Source organism: Stegostoma tigrinum, chromosome 26 (genome assembly GCF_030684315.1).
Source record: "Stegostoma tigrinum isolate sSteTig4 chromosome 26, sSteTig4.hap1, whole genome shotgun sequence".
Lineage (NCBI taxonomy): Eukaryota > Metazoa > Chordata > Chondrichthyes > Orectolobiformes > Stegostomatidae > Stegostoma > Stegostoma tigrinum.
This window is the reverse complement of record NC_081379.1, coordinates 2641034-2657270: the sequence shown is the minus strand read 5'-3', so window position 1 is coordinate 2657270 and position 16237 is coordinate 2641034. Positions and strand designations below refer to the sequence as shown.

General features: G+C 42.3%; 1 protein-coding gene across 1 annotated transcript in view; it reads right to left on the bottom strand.

The window, feature by feature from the left end:
• ep400 (E1A binding protein p400) overlaps nt 1-13475 on the bottom strand; it is a 135839-nt gene extending 122364 nt beyond the window's left edge. Inside the window, exons 1-2 of the mRNA XM_048555918.2 lie at nt 13250-13475; nt 7857-9244 (exon numbers count right to left, since the gene is read on the bottom strand). Coding sequence (XP_048411875.2) covers nt 7857-9215 — 1359 coding nt within the window. The 5' untranslated portion in view covers nt 9216-9244; nt 13250-13475. The remainder of the gene's footprint in view (nt 1-7856; nt 9245-13249) is intronic.
• Nucleotides 13476-16237: the final 2762 nt, after the last annotated feature.

Below are 16237 nucleotides of genomic sequence, written 5' to 3'. Positions count from 1 at the left end.
ATGATACCGCACTTCAGAATTCCTGTATTGGCAAATTCACCTCCAAGCACATACCACATTGACACAGAACTATACTGCTGTTTCTGTACTATCACTGGGACAAGAATCTGGTACTTGGATCCTAATGGTACTGTGGGTGCACTTGTACAAGGTGGTCTGCAGATGTTCAAGGAGCCAACTCAAGGCCACCTTTTCAAAGGCATCTGATGTAGGTAATAAATGCTGGCTTTGACAGCAATGCTCATAATTATAGGAACAAACAAAATAATAGGCCATGAAACACTTTAGGATATCCAGGTTTACTATAAATTCAGAATCTTGCTTCAATGCTTAGAAAAATAATAGGAAAAGTGCAAAAAACTATCCCACCTAAAACAAGAGGACAATGAGTAGGCTGTATACCTCCACCATGCTAATTGTTGCATAAATTTGCCAGCAATTTTTTTCCTTTCTTCACTCATGGGATAAGGGCATCACTGGCTAGGCCCATCCCCAATTGCCCAAAGGACAGTTATGAGTCAACGACATTGCTGTTGGTCTCGACTCATATGTAAGCCACACCAAGTAAGGATGGCAGTTTCCTTTCCTAAAGGACATTAGTGAACCAGATGGGTTTTTCTGACAATTAGCAATGGAACAAAGCAGCTGAAACAATCCACAACATATGACATGGTAGCTCAGTGGTTAGCATTGCAGCCATACAGTGCCAGGGATCCGGGATCAATTCCACTCTCAGGTGACCGTGTGAAGTTTGCACATTCTCCAAGTCCGCTTGGGTTTCCTCTGGGTGCTCCAGTTTCCTCTCACATCCAAAGATATGTAGGTTAGGTGAACTGGTCATGCTAAATTGCCCACAGCATTCCACAGCTGGGTAGGTTGACCGTGGGAAATGCATGGTTACGGGGAGAGGGTGGGGTGGGATGCTCTTCAGTCAGTATGGACTTGATGGGCAAAATGGCCTGCTCCCACACTGTACGGGTTCTTTCAAAACAAAAAAACTCCAGGATCAAGGTCTGCAACTTCACAAAAATTCTGCCTCAGGCACTATCCTGTCCGTGTTCTAAATTTCAGTGAAGTACGTCCGTTTCTTTTTGTTGTTTACGAACAGACTAACAAACACGGTTGAAGAAGTTATCTCTAGACATCTTCAGTGCTACGAGTCACCTTTCTAAAGTAAATGAACATGTATTAGTAGCACTTTTCATTCCCCACAATGTCCCAACAGACTTCACAACCAAGCATAACAAGGTGTAGAGCTGAATGAACACAGCAGGCCAAGCAACATCAGAGGAGCAGGAAAGCTGACGTTTCGGGCCTAGACCATTCTTCAGAAATCGGGGAGGGGAAGGGGATACTGAAATAAATAGGAAGGGGGGGGAGGCGGATAGAACATGGATAAAAGGAGAAGTTAAGTGGAGAGGAGACAGACAGGTCAGAGAGGCAAGGGTGGAGCCAGTAAAGGTGAGTGTAGGTGGGGAATTAGGGAGGGGAATAGATCAGTCCAGGGAGGAAGGACAGGTCAAGGGGTCAGGATGAGGCTAGCAGGTAGGAGATGGGGTGGGACTTGAGGTGGGAGGAGGGGATGGATGGGAGGAAGGACAGGTTAGGAAGGCGGGGACAAGCTGGACTGGTTTTGGGATGCGATTGAGGGAGGGGAGACTCAAAACCAATACTTCTTGTTAAAGTACTAAATCAGCTGCCAGTTATGCATGGCAGGATCCCTTAAACACTGAAATCCACTGTCAAGTTATCTTATGTTAATTTTACGCAATTTCAATACACATTTTTGATGAGACTTATGGTAACAATTTCAAGCAGAAGTTGGAGACATTTTTCTCTGTAAAATAAAATGCCTGTAAGGTTTTGGAGTAGATCTCTAGCTCGGGTTGTGGGTGTTGAGGATGGTTGGCTCACCGAGCTGATTTGCTGGAAGCATGGCACTCCACGAAACAGGCTATTAATAAACACATTGAACTCGACGCCATATACATTCCACTACGGTGGAAACCCGGAAGTGAGGCAATCCATTGCAACGGACCCCAGAGTTTAAAAACCAGGTTGGAAAACACACCGACGCTACATCAGAGGCTGCACTGAGGATGTTACCAAACACGGTAACGAAACGTCTGCGGAACAACAAACCAGCTCAATGAGCCAATCAACCACAATAAAATGCCTGCTAAATAAGTAGAAATGTTAATAAGAATGCAATACTAACCATATAACAAAGCTCACTAACAATAAGATAGAAATCAGGTCCTCAAAGCCTGCTCTGCCATTCAATTTGATCGTTGTTGATCCTCTATCCCAATGTCTTTTTCCCACATTTCTCCATACCCTTTGATACATTTAATATCTAAAAATTTATCAATCTCATTCTTGACCTGGCCCCCAACATTGTGACAGATAGTGAATTCCACAGGCTGACCACTTTCATGCGAATGATATGGAGGTGCCAGTGTTGGACGAGGGCACACAAAGTTAGAAGTCACACAACATCAGGTTATAGTCCAAACAAGTTTATGTGAATTCACAAGCATAGCCCCTTCGTCCGGTGAAGTGAGACAGAAACACACAGAACATAGAATTTATTGGCTGACAGGGATCAAGGGCAGAGAGATCAAAATCGCACACAAACAATGTGGGTAGAGAGCAAAATAATAAGTCACCCAGATCACCTGCAGGGACTTACTACTCAGCACTCTACTCACATCATTTGTGTGCTACTTTGATCCCTCTGCCAATAAACTCTGTGTTCTGTGTGCTTCTCTCTCACTTCACCGGATGGAGAGGCTATACTCCAAAGGATTGTGATTTCAAATAAACCTGTTTGGACTATAACCTGATGTCGTGTGACTTCTGACTTTGTCCACTGTCAGAGAAGAAAAATTTCTTTATCTCAGACCTAAATGCCCTACACCATATCCTGAAATTGTGACCCCTGGTTCTAGTCTCTGCAACCAGGGAAATATCTTCCCTGCATTTATTCTATACAGGCCAGTTAAAATTTTATACATTCAAATTAAATGCCCCCCTCATTCTTCTAAAGTCTAGTGAATAAAGACTCAGTCAAGTCAACGTTTCCTCATAGGACAATCCTACCATTCACATTATCAACCTAGTGGACATTCACTTTACTCAAGTCTACAGTATGTGTACCCTTTCTTAGGTAGGGAGATCAAGGCTGCAAACAACATACTGGCTAAAATAATGCCAAACCTTGTACAGCTACAGTAAGACATCCCTACTTCAGAACTCAACAGGAAGTAAATGACTGATGGTCCTTGTCGTGCTGACTGAGGAAGCAATGTGTGCCAGGATAACAGCAAAACTCCCTGGTCTTTACAACAGAATCTCAGAAACAGTTAGATTCACCTGAAGTTCAACACCACCTGCCAAAAATATCAAACTTATACTGTGCATTAATTAGGATTGTTGAGAATTGTAATAAAAACTCTGATAGCAACACTCAAAACAAGACGTAAAGAAATCACAACGCATGATAAACCGAACTCTGTTCATCAGAATGGCAGTGTGTTGTGGCAGTGCCACAATGATGCCACCCGAAGGTTGCAGGAACAGCAGTTCATATTCCGCTTGGGAACCCTGCGGCCTAAGGGTATCAATGTGGACTTCACAAGCTTCAAAATCTCCCCTCCCCTGACCGCATCCCATAACCAGCCTAGCTCATACCCGCCTCCCTAACCTGTCCTCCCACCTATCCATTCCTCGCAGCTCAAGCCCCACTCCCATCTCCTACCTACTAGCCTCATCTTGCCTCCTTGACCTGTCCGTCCTCTCCCATCCCTAACTCCCCACTTACACTCACCTTTACTGGCTCCAACCCCACCTCCTTGACCTGTCTGTCTCCTCTCCACCTATCTTCTCCTTTATCCGTCTTCTATCCGCCCCCATCTTTCTCCCTTTTTATTTCAGAATCCCCTTCCCCTCCCCCATTTCTGAAGAAGGGTCAAGACCTGAAACGTCAGCTTTCCTGCTCCTCTGGTGCTGCCTGGCCTGCTGTGTTCATCCAGCTCTACATCTTGTTGTCTCTGTTCATCAGACTTCAGCTTGACATTACTATTGACTTCTTACAGGGCAACAACACACAATATCAATGAAAAGGGAGATTTATCTTTCCTTCTACAGAATATGTGCCCAACCGCTTTATTCATCAGTGCATGCACACAACAATCCCGTCACTCATTTGTTCATCTCTGTTCAGAGGTACACATAGAAAGTGCACAGGGTCAATAATAACTAGTTCTATCATTAGTTCCTGCAGAGCATCAAATTTAAAATTCACATTTTTGTAATTGAATGCCTCTGTGACTTCATTCCCCCCCATCTTTATACTTCCACCACCGTACAATCTTCCAGGGTCTCTGTATTCTTCCAGTTTTGACCTCTTCAGCACCTCCAATTCTCTTTGTTCTGCTATGGGCAGCCATGTCTGCAGCTGCATTTATTCTAAAGCTCTGGAAGTCTCTCTTCAATCTCAAGACCAAGGTTTTCGTCACCTTTCTCGATATCTCCTTTTGTCACTTGGTGTCAAATGTGTTTGATATGCTTCTACAAAAGTGCTTTGGAGCATTTTGCCACATTAAAATTCTACATGAACTGCCATTTTTTAAAAATTATTCAAAGACCGTGTCCACGTCAACACACATAATAAAGATTTCAACACATAACATGCAGACATTCAAGAACTGCTAGTTGCATGAAATTAATATGGACTACATGGAGGAGGGATTATGGACAATAACAAATGAAGACAAATTAATTTTTAAAAATTGAGCCAATAAACATCGCAAACAATGGCACTAACAGCTGACATTAAAAATCTAAACTCTGTGCAGTAAATTATAAATAAAAAAAGCACACAAAGTAACTTTCAGCATCAGTATGCATATTACATGTTGAATATCTCCCAGGAATGTAGCCATTGCACACAAAGCATTTTCAAACTCAAAATTATTAAAACTCTGCTGCAACATGGACCAACAACAAATGAAACTCTGCATATATTGCCCAAATACAAGAATCCTTTTTTCCAAACACGTAACTTTAGGAAACTAAAACACGTTCATTTAATGATTATACCAACAGAACGGAATGTATTAGACACTTCCACAGAACAAGATTCAGGAAAAAGCTCTTCTCATACAGAGTTGAGAGCATGTGGAATATACTATTCCAAAAAATCTTAAATTACAAAGCAAAAATCTACTGAATTATTTACAAAGAAAATTACCTGGAAATCATGTGCTTTAAGGAATTGCAGAAAAGGCAGGAAATTAGGATTAAAAGAGCTAGAACCGGTGGAGCAGGCTTGATGGTCAAAATTATTACAATAATAATGCAGTGAACATTTCAGCTTTTATGAATGCTATACCAGCAATTTACAGTCCTAAAAGGCAATGAACAAACCCAAAGCACCTAAATGTACAAATAGCTTACTGTGGATCACATTTGAGCTCAAAGATAAATCCAATAGCAAATTCCTTTTAAACTAAACTTTGGTTATTTAAGTAAATAATCCATGGCTTATGGATACTGAAGAGTTGCTTACAGTAGCTGGATATTTCAAGCATAAAATTTCAAACAATTCCACAATTACTTAGCCTACCTCAAACACAACATGCCTGATCATATGACCAAAATTTTCATTGCACTGGAAATTTAATGTAGAATTAGAGTCTAACCCCATCACCATATTCTACTTTTGCTTTCACCTTCTTATCTAACTTCGTCGTAAATGTGTCTACGCCGTTCAAAACCATTAAAATATGATCACACCACTTACTATAGTAGTGAATTTCATACACTAACTAGTTAAAAAAGCTGCTTTTGAATTCCATTTGATTGCCTGGTGACTATGTGATATTAATGGACAACAGTTTTCTCCGAATCTGAAATGCATCACTGCCAGACCGTGGCATTGTCTAATACCAAGCTACAAGATTCATTCAGCTCATCCACAGTCACCGGCTCTTCCCAGCAACATTCATTGCATTGATTCTTAAATTTTTTAAAAAGTCTCTATTGTCTCCATTTTTTTTATACTTGTAGTTTTAGCCCTGTGTACTCTACACTCAGCAAAACAGCTGTCTATACATTCTGTTTCAGGTAGGTTTCGAAGTAAACGCCACCAAAACATGTAGTGTTATGTTTTAAAAGTCACAACTGCAGTGGTTTACACAGATCACCTTCCAGTAGGTTTCAACATAAAACTGGTCTATACTTCATTAATAAATATTGAATAACTTAGGCACTGTATTTTTGAAGGTGCAATTCATAGGTGTTTGCGAATGTTGGCTCATCCATAAAAGCTTTGAAAGAAACAAATAAAATCAACCATTAAACAGTATTTAGCAGACCACATTCTAAACTGTACTTTAACTCGTTTCAGAAATAATAAACCATAAAATAAAACAAAAGCACAGTGCAAAGAAAAAAAAATCATATCTTCTGGCCTTTCAGATCCACATCAGAGACTTTCAGAATTGTAGTAATACATTCAAAAGTGATTCTGTTTGCAATACTTCTTTTTAAAAGGAGTTAATTTTATCATTTTTCTTTCTAGGCAAATACTCATATACACGGTTAGAGCCATTTCATCAAAATTTCCTTTGTTACTGGTTTTGCCAAGAATGGACTAAGTAAACCTAATGAAGAACTGTCACTGGAAGATCAATAGGGTTAAAGAGTCAAACTCAACCCTGTGGCTTAGTGTACCCAATGTTTTAATGCTACAGAAAAGAGAGTCTATCCCCTTCAAGTATATAAATGTCTGGAAGTGTTGGAGAACTAAACAGTGTACAATATCCCAAAGCTGGCTTTACAAAACATCACACCAAGCAGAGTTGCAGAATATTCCTGGCTTTCCTTTCACCCTTGTACAGAAAACCAACACTGGTGACAATGGATTATGTTGGGTGTGGCTAGAATGGAGATCATCAAGAGGCTAAGGTGATAAAATAATCATATTGAACAGATATGTGAAAAGAAACCATGCACTCAATCAAGGTTTACCATTAAATTTCCACCAATTTATATTACTAAACAATTATATAAATGGGTAATTTAACCCACAGGTATTCAAGGGGGGTGTTTTGAAATATTACATCATAATATCTTCATTTCACACCCAACTCCATTTATTCTGAATGTCCATTACAATACAGGCTTGTGTGATTGGTCCAAAGTTTTGACTTAGTCAAGATTTTGCATGATTCCAAATGGATTCTGTACAATCAGAAAATTCAACTTTTAATTATCCAAAATTTATTTGGCCCCTCTTAAAGTTAGACCTTTTGAAAATAATCACATTAATAGCATAGAATGAAGCACTGACAATATCACAGTTTAGAAATTACACACAGAATAGTCGGAAATATTAAAGAATTATTCCATAATTCAGCATGAGCTGTGGACATTGATTGTAACATTCAGTAATAAATGGAGACATTCTACACAACAAAAAAAGGGAGCTGGATGGAAGAATATGGTTCTAGCGTGGTTGCAAATCCAAGATGAAAATGATCTGTGTAGCTCTTCTAAACAGACCGCTGAGCAAAGATATATAAGCTGAGATTCTCACCCTTGTGTTAAGCAGGGCAAGAGTGTGGTTGCTAATGCCAAGAGGCAAGAAACTTCGAAATACTTCTACCTTTAAAAAAGGTCCTGTCGTCCCAATTTCAATCGATTTGAAAGAAAACTGAACGACTGGCTTGTAAGTGAAGGGTTTATTATCTTGCCTAGACATACGGACACAACCACTTTCTTGAGCTGCCACTGCCACAACTAAGGAAGTATGAATGGTCATTGGGCTAAATAGTAAATCATTAGTTTACCTCATCATTAATGACCTCAGACTGTTCCTCCTCTTCTTCCTCTTCTAGGTCCAAGTCATTTTGCTTCAAATATGCCAACAAGGCGAGACACGGCTTCCTTCTAAATGCCAAGTAATCCATCATATTTCCTTGACGGTGCTGAAGGAAGAAAAGTTCAATCAAGTAATCCTTAAATGTCTCTCTTAGAGTCTCCATTTCAGCAAGGTGGTGCTCCAAACACTGCTTTCTCAAATGAGAAATCTCCGGGGTGGCAGGTGGAATCTCTTCCAATTTCTTTGGTTGTTTCCTCACGAATGGAATGCAACTGCTACTAGGAGTCAGACAAGTTGATGCCAGGGTCTGAGCCACAGTGTTCCGACATGGGCTAGGAGATGCCGGGGATGTTATCCCAAAGGCTGATGGCCCTACCACACCCGCAGTAAGGGTCACAGATGGCCTTTCATAATTTACCGGTCTGGTCATCTGCTGACTGTGAAGAACCTGCTGTTGCTGCTGCTGAATCAGCTGTCCCTGTATGATGCTGCTGATCTGCGGAGGCAAGTTTGAGGTGGTAATGTGGCTCGGACTAGGCAGGGGCTGCATTGTGCCACTGGCAACAGGGCTCTGAGGTCCCAGGTGGTGAATAGTTCCACCAGTTTGGGAGTGAGGCTGTGAGAGTCTGCGTTCTCGGGGCACAGAAGCAGATGTGCCCGCCGTCGTCAGTTGTATCTGCCCACCAACATTTGAAGTAATCTGAGCGAGGCTGGACGGGTCCTGGTACACAAAGTGCCCAGCACTGGATGGGCTAAGATTCAGTTGCCTGACCAACACATTGGCATCCACAAATCCTCGGGTTGGGCTCTGGTTACACATGCCCAGCCCTGGGGCTGCTGTCCCTGGCCGTTGCACACTCTGCACAAGTGTTGCAGGGCTATGCTGTGTGGGGCTCTGTGGCTGAACTTGAGGCAAAGGAGAGGTGACTTGAATGTATGAAGGTGACCCATGATCAAACCGCCTTTGCTGCCCCACAGCCTGCGAGCTGTACTGGAACCCTGGGGATGCCGGGTTTTGAATCGGCAGGGGAGCCAACGTAATTTGTTGATTCCCAGCCATCACTTGGCTCACATTCTGCAGGGTGATGTTGACATTCTGGGCTGATACAGAACTACGATTCATTATAAGTTGCTGAAGCTGGTAACTGGGTGACTGGGGCCCAGATGGACTGGCCACAGTACGTGGCACAGGGCTGAGGGCCGGAGCAAATGCTGTGGCAGGAGACTGGGGTAAAGCAGTCTGGTCATCTCCCTCATTGCCTGTATACGACTTGGATCTCTGCAGTGGACGCTGTATGTTTTGTGGACCAGTGCCATGGTGCATCATCACCAATACGCTTTTGGCTGAGTGCTAACCTAAAGGAGAAGAAAAATCTTTATTAAAAATAAGCTTCACTGACCAATGATAAAAGTAGTACTGTGCAATAAAACATTAAAGCAATACAAAGTCCAAAACCAAAATTTTCAATGAGCTGACAAGTTATTTAACAGCAAATATCAGACCATTGGAACCTTCTTAGCTCATTGACAAACATTTCGCACAATTTTCTACTTGATTTTACTAAATCTGATCTAATCATGGTAGCTTAGCTATTATAATGACTTTTTGGAAATGTCTTGGTGCTTTCATATATTTGCGTCAACTGCAAACTTCTAGTCATTATCACTTTGCAATTTGTGGGACTATGCAGTGTTGTGGAACAGACTAGAACTAGGGACACAGTGTAAAATTCCAGGATGGAGATGAGGAATTTCTTCTTCTCAGAAGGTCAGAAATTTGTAGTCTTCACTTCCCTAGAGAATGTTGCAGACAGCACTAATTAATAAACATTTTTAGGACAGAGATACACAAAACCATGACTGACAAGAAGGTCAAAAGATATTGAGGCAGACAGGTAAGTGAGGTGAGGCCACAATGAGACAGCTGGGATGGAGGAGGGCCAAGGGACTGAATAGCCCAGACTTGTTCCTAATTCACTTGTTTGTATGTGTCCTACAAGAGCAACTTACACATCAAAAACCTGCTGCACTTCGGGGCATCAAGAGATGATGAAAGACAAGGCGCTCTTTTCCATTCTCTGTTCATGATTTATATTCCTGCTTTTGGTTAAACTGCATTTACAAAATATTGTTAAAAGATCATCCACCAAAAATAAACCTTACCATTATTTTCTTTTATAGAGAAAGGGAGCTACATGGCGATTAAGGTTACTGAACATTCACTCACTAAACACTGGTTGAACAGTTAACCCTATATCTTTACCACCAGCAATTCATTCTGAGTCAAGACACCAAACATGGTTAAACAACAGCACCACAGATAGTAGGATGTGTCTTGGATTGTGCCTCATGTTTGTATTTCTTTTTTAAAAAAGATTTAGAAAAATGTAATAACAAATGAAAAAAATCATCACTTCATGGATGAACACAGCAGACTAAGCAGTAATGGAGGAGCAGGCAGGCTGACCCTTGCGAGTTTTGAGAAGATTTGTAGCTCAGGTTGAGGTTCTGGATGAGAGTTTGCTCGCTGAGCTAGAAGGTTAGTTTTCAGACGTTTCGTAGAAACGGCACATGGAAAGCAGGACATAACACCAGCGCTTCATCAGAGGCTCACTGATGATGTTACCTAGAATGGTGACGAAACGTCTGAAAACTAACCTTGCAGCTCAGCGAGCAAACTCACATCCAGGCTGACCCTTCTTCAGAAATGAGGGAGGGGAAGGGGGTTCTGAAATAAATAGGGAGAGAGGGGGAGGCGGATAGAAGATGGATAGGGAAGATAGGAGGCGAGGAGACAGACAGGTCAACGCCACTGAGGTTGTTTCAGAGGGAGGAGGGTAACTTCTTCAGGGTAGGCATCCTTAGAAGAGGCTTCACAGTGGGTTTAAAATTATTTCAGAGATAGCAGGAACTGCAGATGCTGGAGAATCTGAGATAACAAGGTGTAGAGCTGGATGAACACAGCAGGCCAAGCAGCATCTTAGGAGCAGGAAAGCTGACGTTTCAGGTCTGGACCCTTCTTCAGAAATGGGGGAGGGGAAGGGGGTTCTGAAATAAATAGGGAGAGGGGGAGGCGGATAGCATAAATCCCTGATAAATCCCTAAGGCTCAATAATCTATATCTCAAAGTACCTAAGGAAGTGGCCCTAGAAATAGTGGATGCATTCGGAGGTTATTTTTCAAGAGTATATTGACTATGAAACAGTTCCTATGGATTGGAGGGCTGCTAATATAACATCATTATTTAAATGAAAAATTACAGATCTGATAGTTTGACGTCAAAAGTAGGAAAACGCTAGAGTTCATTAAAAAAGGTTTAATATCAAAGCACTTCGAAAACTGTGACAGGATCCAAGAGTCAGCATGGATTTACCAAAGAGGAAACATGCTTGACAAATCCGCTGGAATTCTTTGAGGATTTAACTAGTAGAGTCAGTTAGGGAGATGCCAGTAGATGTGGGTTTACTTGGACTTTCTGTAGTCTTTCGAAAAGGTTGCACATATGAGAGTAGCATATCAAATTGAAATGCATGGGATTCGGGGTATTGTACTGACACGGAGATAGAACTCATTGACAGGCGGGTAACAAAGAGTAGAAATAAATGAATCTTTTTCCCCCAGAGGCAGGCAGTGACTAGTGGTCTTCAATGCTCAGCGTTTGCACCTCAACTATTCACAATATATAGTAACGATTTACATGAGGGAACTAAATGTAATATCTCCAAGTTTGCAGATAATACAAAGTAGGATGAAAGCATGAGCTGCAAGGAGAATGCAGAGATTGGGACTGTAATCTGGACAAGTTGAACAAGTGGACAAATGCATAGCAGAGGAAGTTTATGGATAAGTGAGAGGTGTACACTTTGTTAACAAAGGCGGAAAAGCAGGTTATTATTTAAATGACAACAATTTGGGAAAAGGGGAGGTACCATGAGACCTGGGTATCCTTGTAAGAAGGCAGGTGAAGAAGGGAAAAGGTATGCTGGCCTTTGTAGCAGGAGGATTGAAGTTCAGCAGCAGGGATGTCTTGTTGCAATTATACAGGGCGTTGGTGAAATCGTATCTAGAACAATATGTGCAGTGATAGTATTATTATCTGAGCAAGGATGTTCTGGCTATGATGGGAGAACAACAAAGATTTACCATACTGATTTCTGGAATGGCAGGACTGATGCGTGGAGACAGACTGGAACGATTAGGACGAGATTCACTGGAGTTGAGAAGAATGAGGAGAGGGACTCTGATAGAAACCTATGTAATTCTAACAGAACTAGACACAGTAAGTGCAGGGCATTTCCTGTGACCTTGGAGCCCAGAACCAAGCAGCATAAGGATACAGGGTAGGCAATTTAGGACTGAGAGAAGATGAAATTTCAAAACACTGATTGTTTTCAAAGAGTTAGATGTAGTTCATAGGGTACGAGAAGAAAACACAAACATGATCCTGAGTTGAATAATCAATCATGATCACACTGAACGGTGAGCAGGCTTGAAGGGCAGAATGGCATGCTCCTTGTCTTGTTTTCTACTTTGCATCATTTGTTATTACATTTTTAACCAAATGCCACAGTCAAAAGATGCAACGTCCTCCAGCTGAGAATGCAGATTTAAAAAAAACCAGCACAAGCCCTTGAGTTACAACGAAGAACACTATTTACTAAATGGACAGATTATCAGCACAGTGGCTTAGTGGTTAGCGCTGCTGCCTCACGGCTCCAGTGTTCAATGACACTCTGAGTAGAGTTTGCACATTCCCCCCACGTCTGCGTGAATTTTCTCCAGATGCTCCAGTTTCTTCCCATGGTCAAAAGTGCATTGGGCACACTAAATCTACAGGCTAGGTGGACTAGCTATGGCAAGTACAGGGTTACAGGGATAGTATGGGACTTGTAGATCCAAGTGGGATGCTCTTCAAAGGGACTCAATTAGACCTGCTTCCGCGCTGTACAGATTCTATGGTATTAGGATAGAAGTTGCCTGATTTGATAAAAACTGAAAACAATGCATTTGCCAAACTAAAATCCACCATGTGTTCGAATCTCACTAAATCCAATTACATACAGAGGAGAAACCAATATTAGAATGCAAATTGCCTTTGGCAGGTTATTTACTTTACATGATATAAAGTATTGCTTGTATAAAATTAATGCTGCTCCATAGAATACTTCGCTACTTTTAGACAGCAGCTGTTTATTTGCTCTTCCCGAGGAAAACTCGCAGCCTCTGGTTAAGTTGTAAATAACATCAGTAGAGTGCATTGAGCCAAAGGGCAGTGCGCGCCCCCACGCTCCACCTGCCCGGGACGCGCGCCCCCGCCGCACCCCTAAACGCATGCGCACATTCAGCCTCCCGCCCGCTCACCCGATCCTGTCTTTCACAGCGACCGTGGGAGCCGCGCCTCCATCCGGCCGGCCCCGCTGCCTCGCTCCGCCGCGATGACCAGGAGATCCTCTCTCCGTCCTCAGTGCCCCGGGGGAAATCGAGACACGACAATTCATAAAAAAGGGAAGGCCAGGTCAGGCGGCCTTGCTGAACGAAGCGCTGATCAGAGCCCACAATCAAACATGGCGTCCGTCTCTCCGCCAGCCCTGACTCCCCCACCGCCGGAAGTACGGGCAAGCACGTCGCTGACGTCCCGGTGGCACATCCTCCTGATTGACGTGCATGTTGGCCAGTTAGCGCTGGCAACCCTAAAGGAGGCGGGATTTAACTTTGAATCCGCCCCCGAACCTTCATTGCAATGTAATATTTACATTATAATGCAGCCGCCTCGCAATGTAGATATTTACGTTGTAATGCACTCATTGCAAAGTTCATATTTATATTGCAATGCATCTCCGTTCCAACGTACATCTGTATATTGCAATGCATTTATTTACATTATAGTGCACTCCCATTGCAGTGTACCCTCACTGCAACTTATATATATTTGCATTGCAGTAAACCCCATTGCAATGTACATATTTTTAATCAACCTTTTCAGAGATGTTATAACACACCTCTAAGCAGGTGGCACTTGAACCCAGACCTCTGGCTCAGCGGGAGGAACACTACAACAGTGCCACAAGAGTCCCTGACTTCATTGCAACGTATTGCATGTTTGAATTAAGCTCCAATTTACATTATTGGTGCTGCTGGTTGCATGAAATCCTTTTTTGTATGCTTAAGTGAGCAAACCAATCAGGAAACACAGCTGATAAGCTTAAGGGTTAACTTGCTATAAAACGGGACTATAATGGACAGATGTTCGAAACCTAGAAACGGGCGGGAATAGATCATTTGGCACTTTGACCCTATGTGATCATCACTGATCTTCTATCTCAAAGTCGTACTCACTTTCTCCCCATTTTAGAATAGAATTGTAGTTTTTGATGACTTTAAAATCTAAAAATGTATGTATCTCTTTCATGAATATAATAACTGACTTGGCCTCCACACCCTTCTGTAGTTAAGAATTTCAAAGGTTCATTAGCCTCAGAGTGAAGAAATGTCTCCTCCTCTCAGTCCTAAATGACATAACCCCACTGGAGTGGACACAATGGGCCAAGGTGCTTCTGTTCATCTTGTAAAACCGCTACGATTCTATGTGACGTTAGAGCACAGACACTATTTCACCTGTGTGGTGGCATTGTCACTAGCAATCTAGAGTCTCAGGCAAATGCTCTGAGGATATGGGTTAAAATCGTACCACCATAGCTAGAAAAGCAAAATACCACAGATGCTGAAAATCTGAAAGAAAACAGAACGTGCTGGAGAAAATCTGTAAGTCTGGCAGAATCTGATGAGAGAGAAGCAAACTCAACGTTTCAAGTCTGCTGACAATTCTTTAGAACCTGCTTTTTTCTATTTTTCATTCATGGGACGTTGGCCTCGTTGGTTGGACATGTACTTATTCCCCATCCCCCAAGTTGCCTTTCAGAAGGTCGTGGTGAACAGCCTTCTCCCACTGCAGTCCACTTGTGTGGGTAGACTGGGAGTTGGGGATCAGAGTTGCAGGGTTTTGACTTCGGAGCTGGAATATAAAGTTAGTCTCATGGTGACCATGAAACTAGTATTGACTCCCGTTTTTTAAAAAAGGTATCTGCTCCACCAATATCCTTTAGGGAAGGAAACATACCATCATGGTCTGGCTGATGTCTGATTTGAGTCCCAAAACAATGTAGTTGCCCTTGCAAGGCAAATTAGAACGATAGTGAACAAATGCTGGCCTTTTCTCAGAATAAGTATTTTAAAAAGTCTTTCATACAAGAATAATTAATTAACAATGGTTAGATTGGATCAATAAATGAGTATAAATAACTCTATATCCATTGATTATAGGGTTTGAATTCCCTACGCCTTTCCAGAGGTTTGCATTTTTTCTAACACCTACATTGAAATCACCAGGAGAATCAAAACCGAAAGAACTGCGGATGCCGTAAATCAAACAAAAACGGAAATTGCTGGAAAAGCTCAGCAGGTCTGGCAGCATCTGTGAAGAAAAAATCTGAATTAATGTTTCGGGTCCAGTTCTGCAGAAGAGTCACCGGATCCAAAACATGAACTCTGATTTTTTTTCTTCACAGATGCTGCCAGACCTGCTGAGCTTTCTTAGCAACTTCTGTTTTTGCACCAGGAGAATCACCCTGTCTCCCTTTGGAGACTTTGGGAAGAGACTCTGGATTTCTTCACCAGGAAACACTAAATCAGGTTTGACAAGATTGACCAGGAGATCCTGGAGCTACTAAATTCCCAATCAAATGTTATGGAGCAGGCCAAATCCCCTCAAAATTCATAAGATAGCATAGACTCTAAGCTTTTCATAAAAATCAAGTATTAGATAGGCTCAACAACTTCTCCTTTAATTCCTCCCACTTCCTACAGACAAAGGGGGTGGCCATGGGTGCCCACACGGGTCCAAGCTATGCCTGCCTCTTTGTACGTTACGTGAAACAATCCCTCTTCCGCACCTACACTGGCCCTACCCCCATCTCTTCCTCCATTACATTGATGAGTTTCGGTGCTGCCTCGTGCTCCCAGCTGGAGCTCAAACAGTTCATCCACTTCACCAACACCTTCCACCCCAACCTTAAGTTTGCCTGGACCATCTCTGACACCTCTCCCTCCTTCCTGGACCTCTCTGTCTCCATCTCTGGCATCAACCTGGAAACCGATATACATTTTAAACCTACCAACTCCCACAACTACCTGGAATATTCCTCCTCTCACCCACGTTCCTGTAAAAATGCCATCCCCTATTCCCAATTCCTTCACCTCCGCCGCATGTGCTCCCGAGATGAGGCATTCCACTCCCGCACACCCCAGATCTCTTTTTTTCAAAAACCGCAACTTCCCCTCCAAAGTGATCAA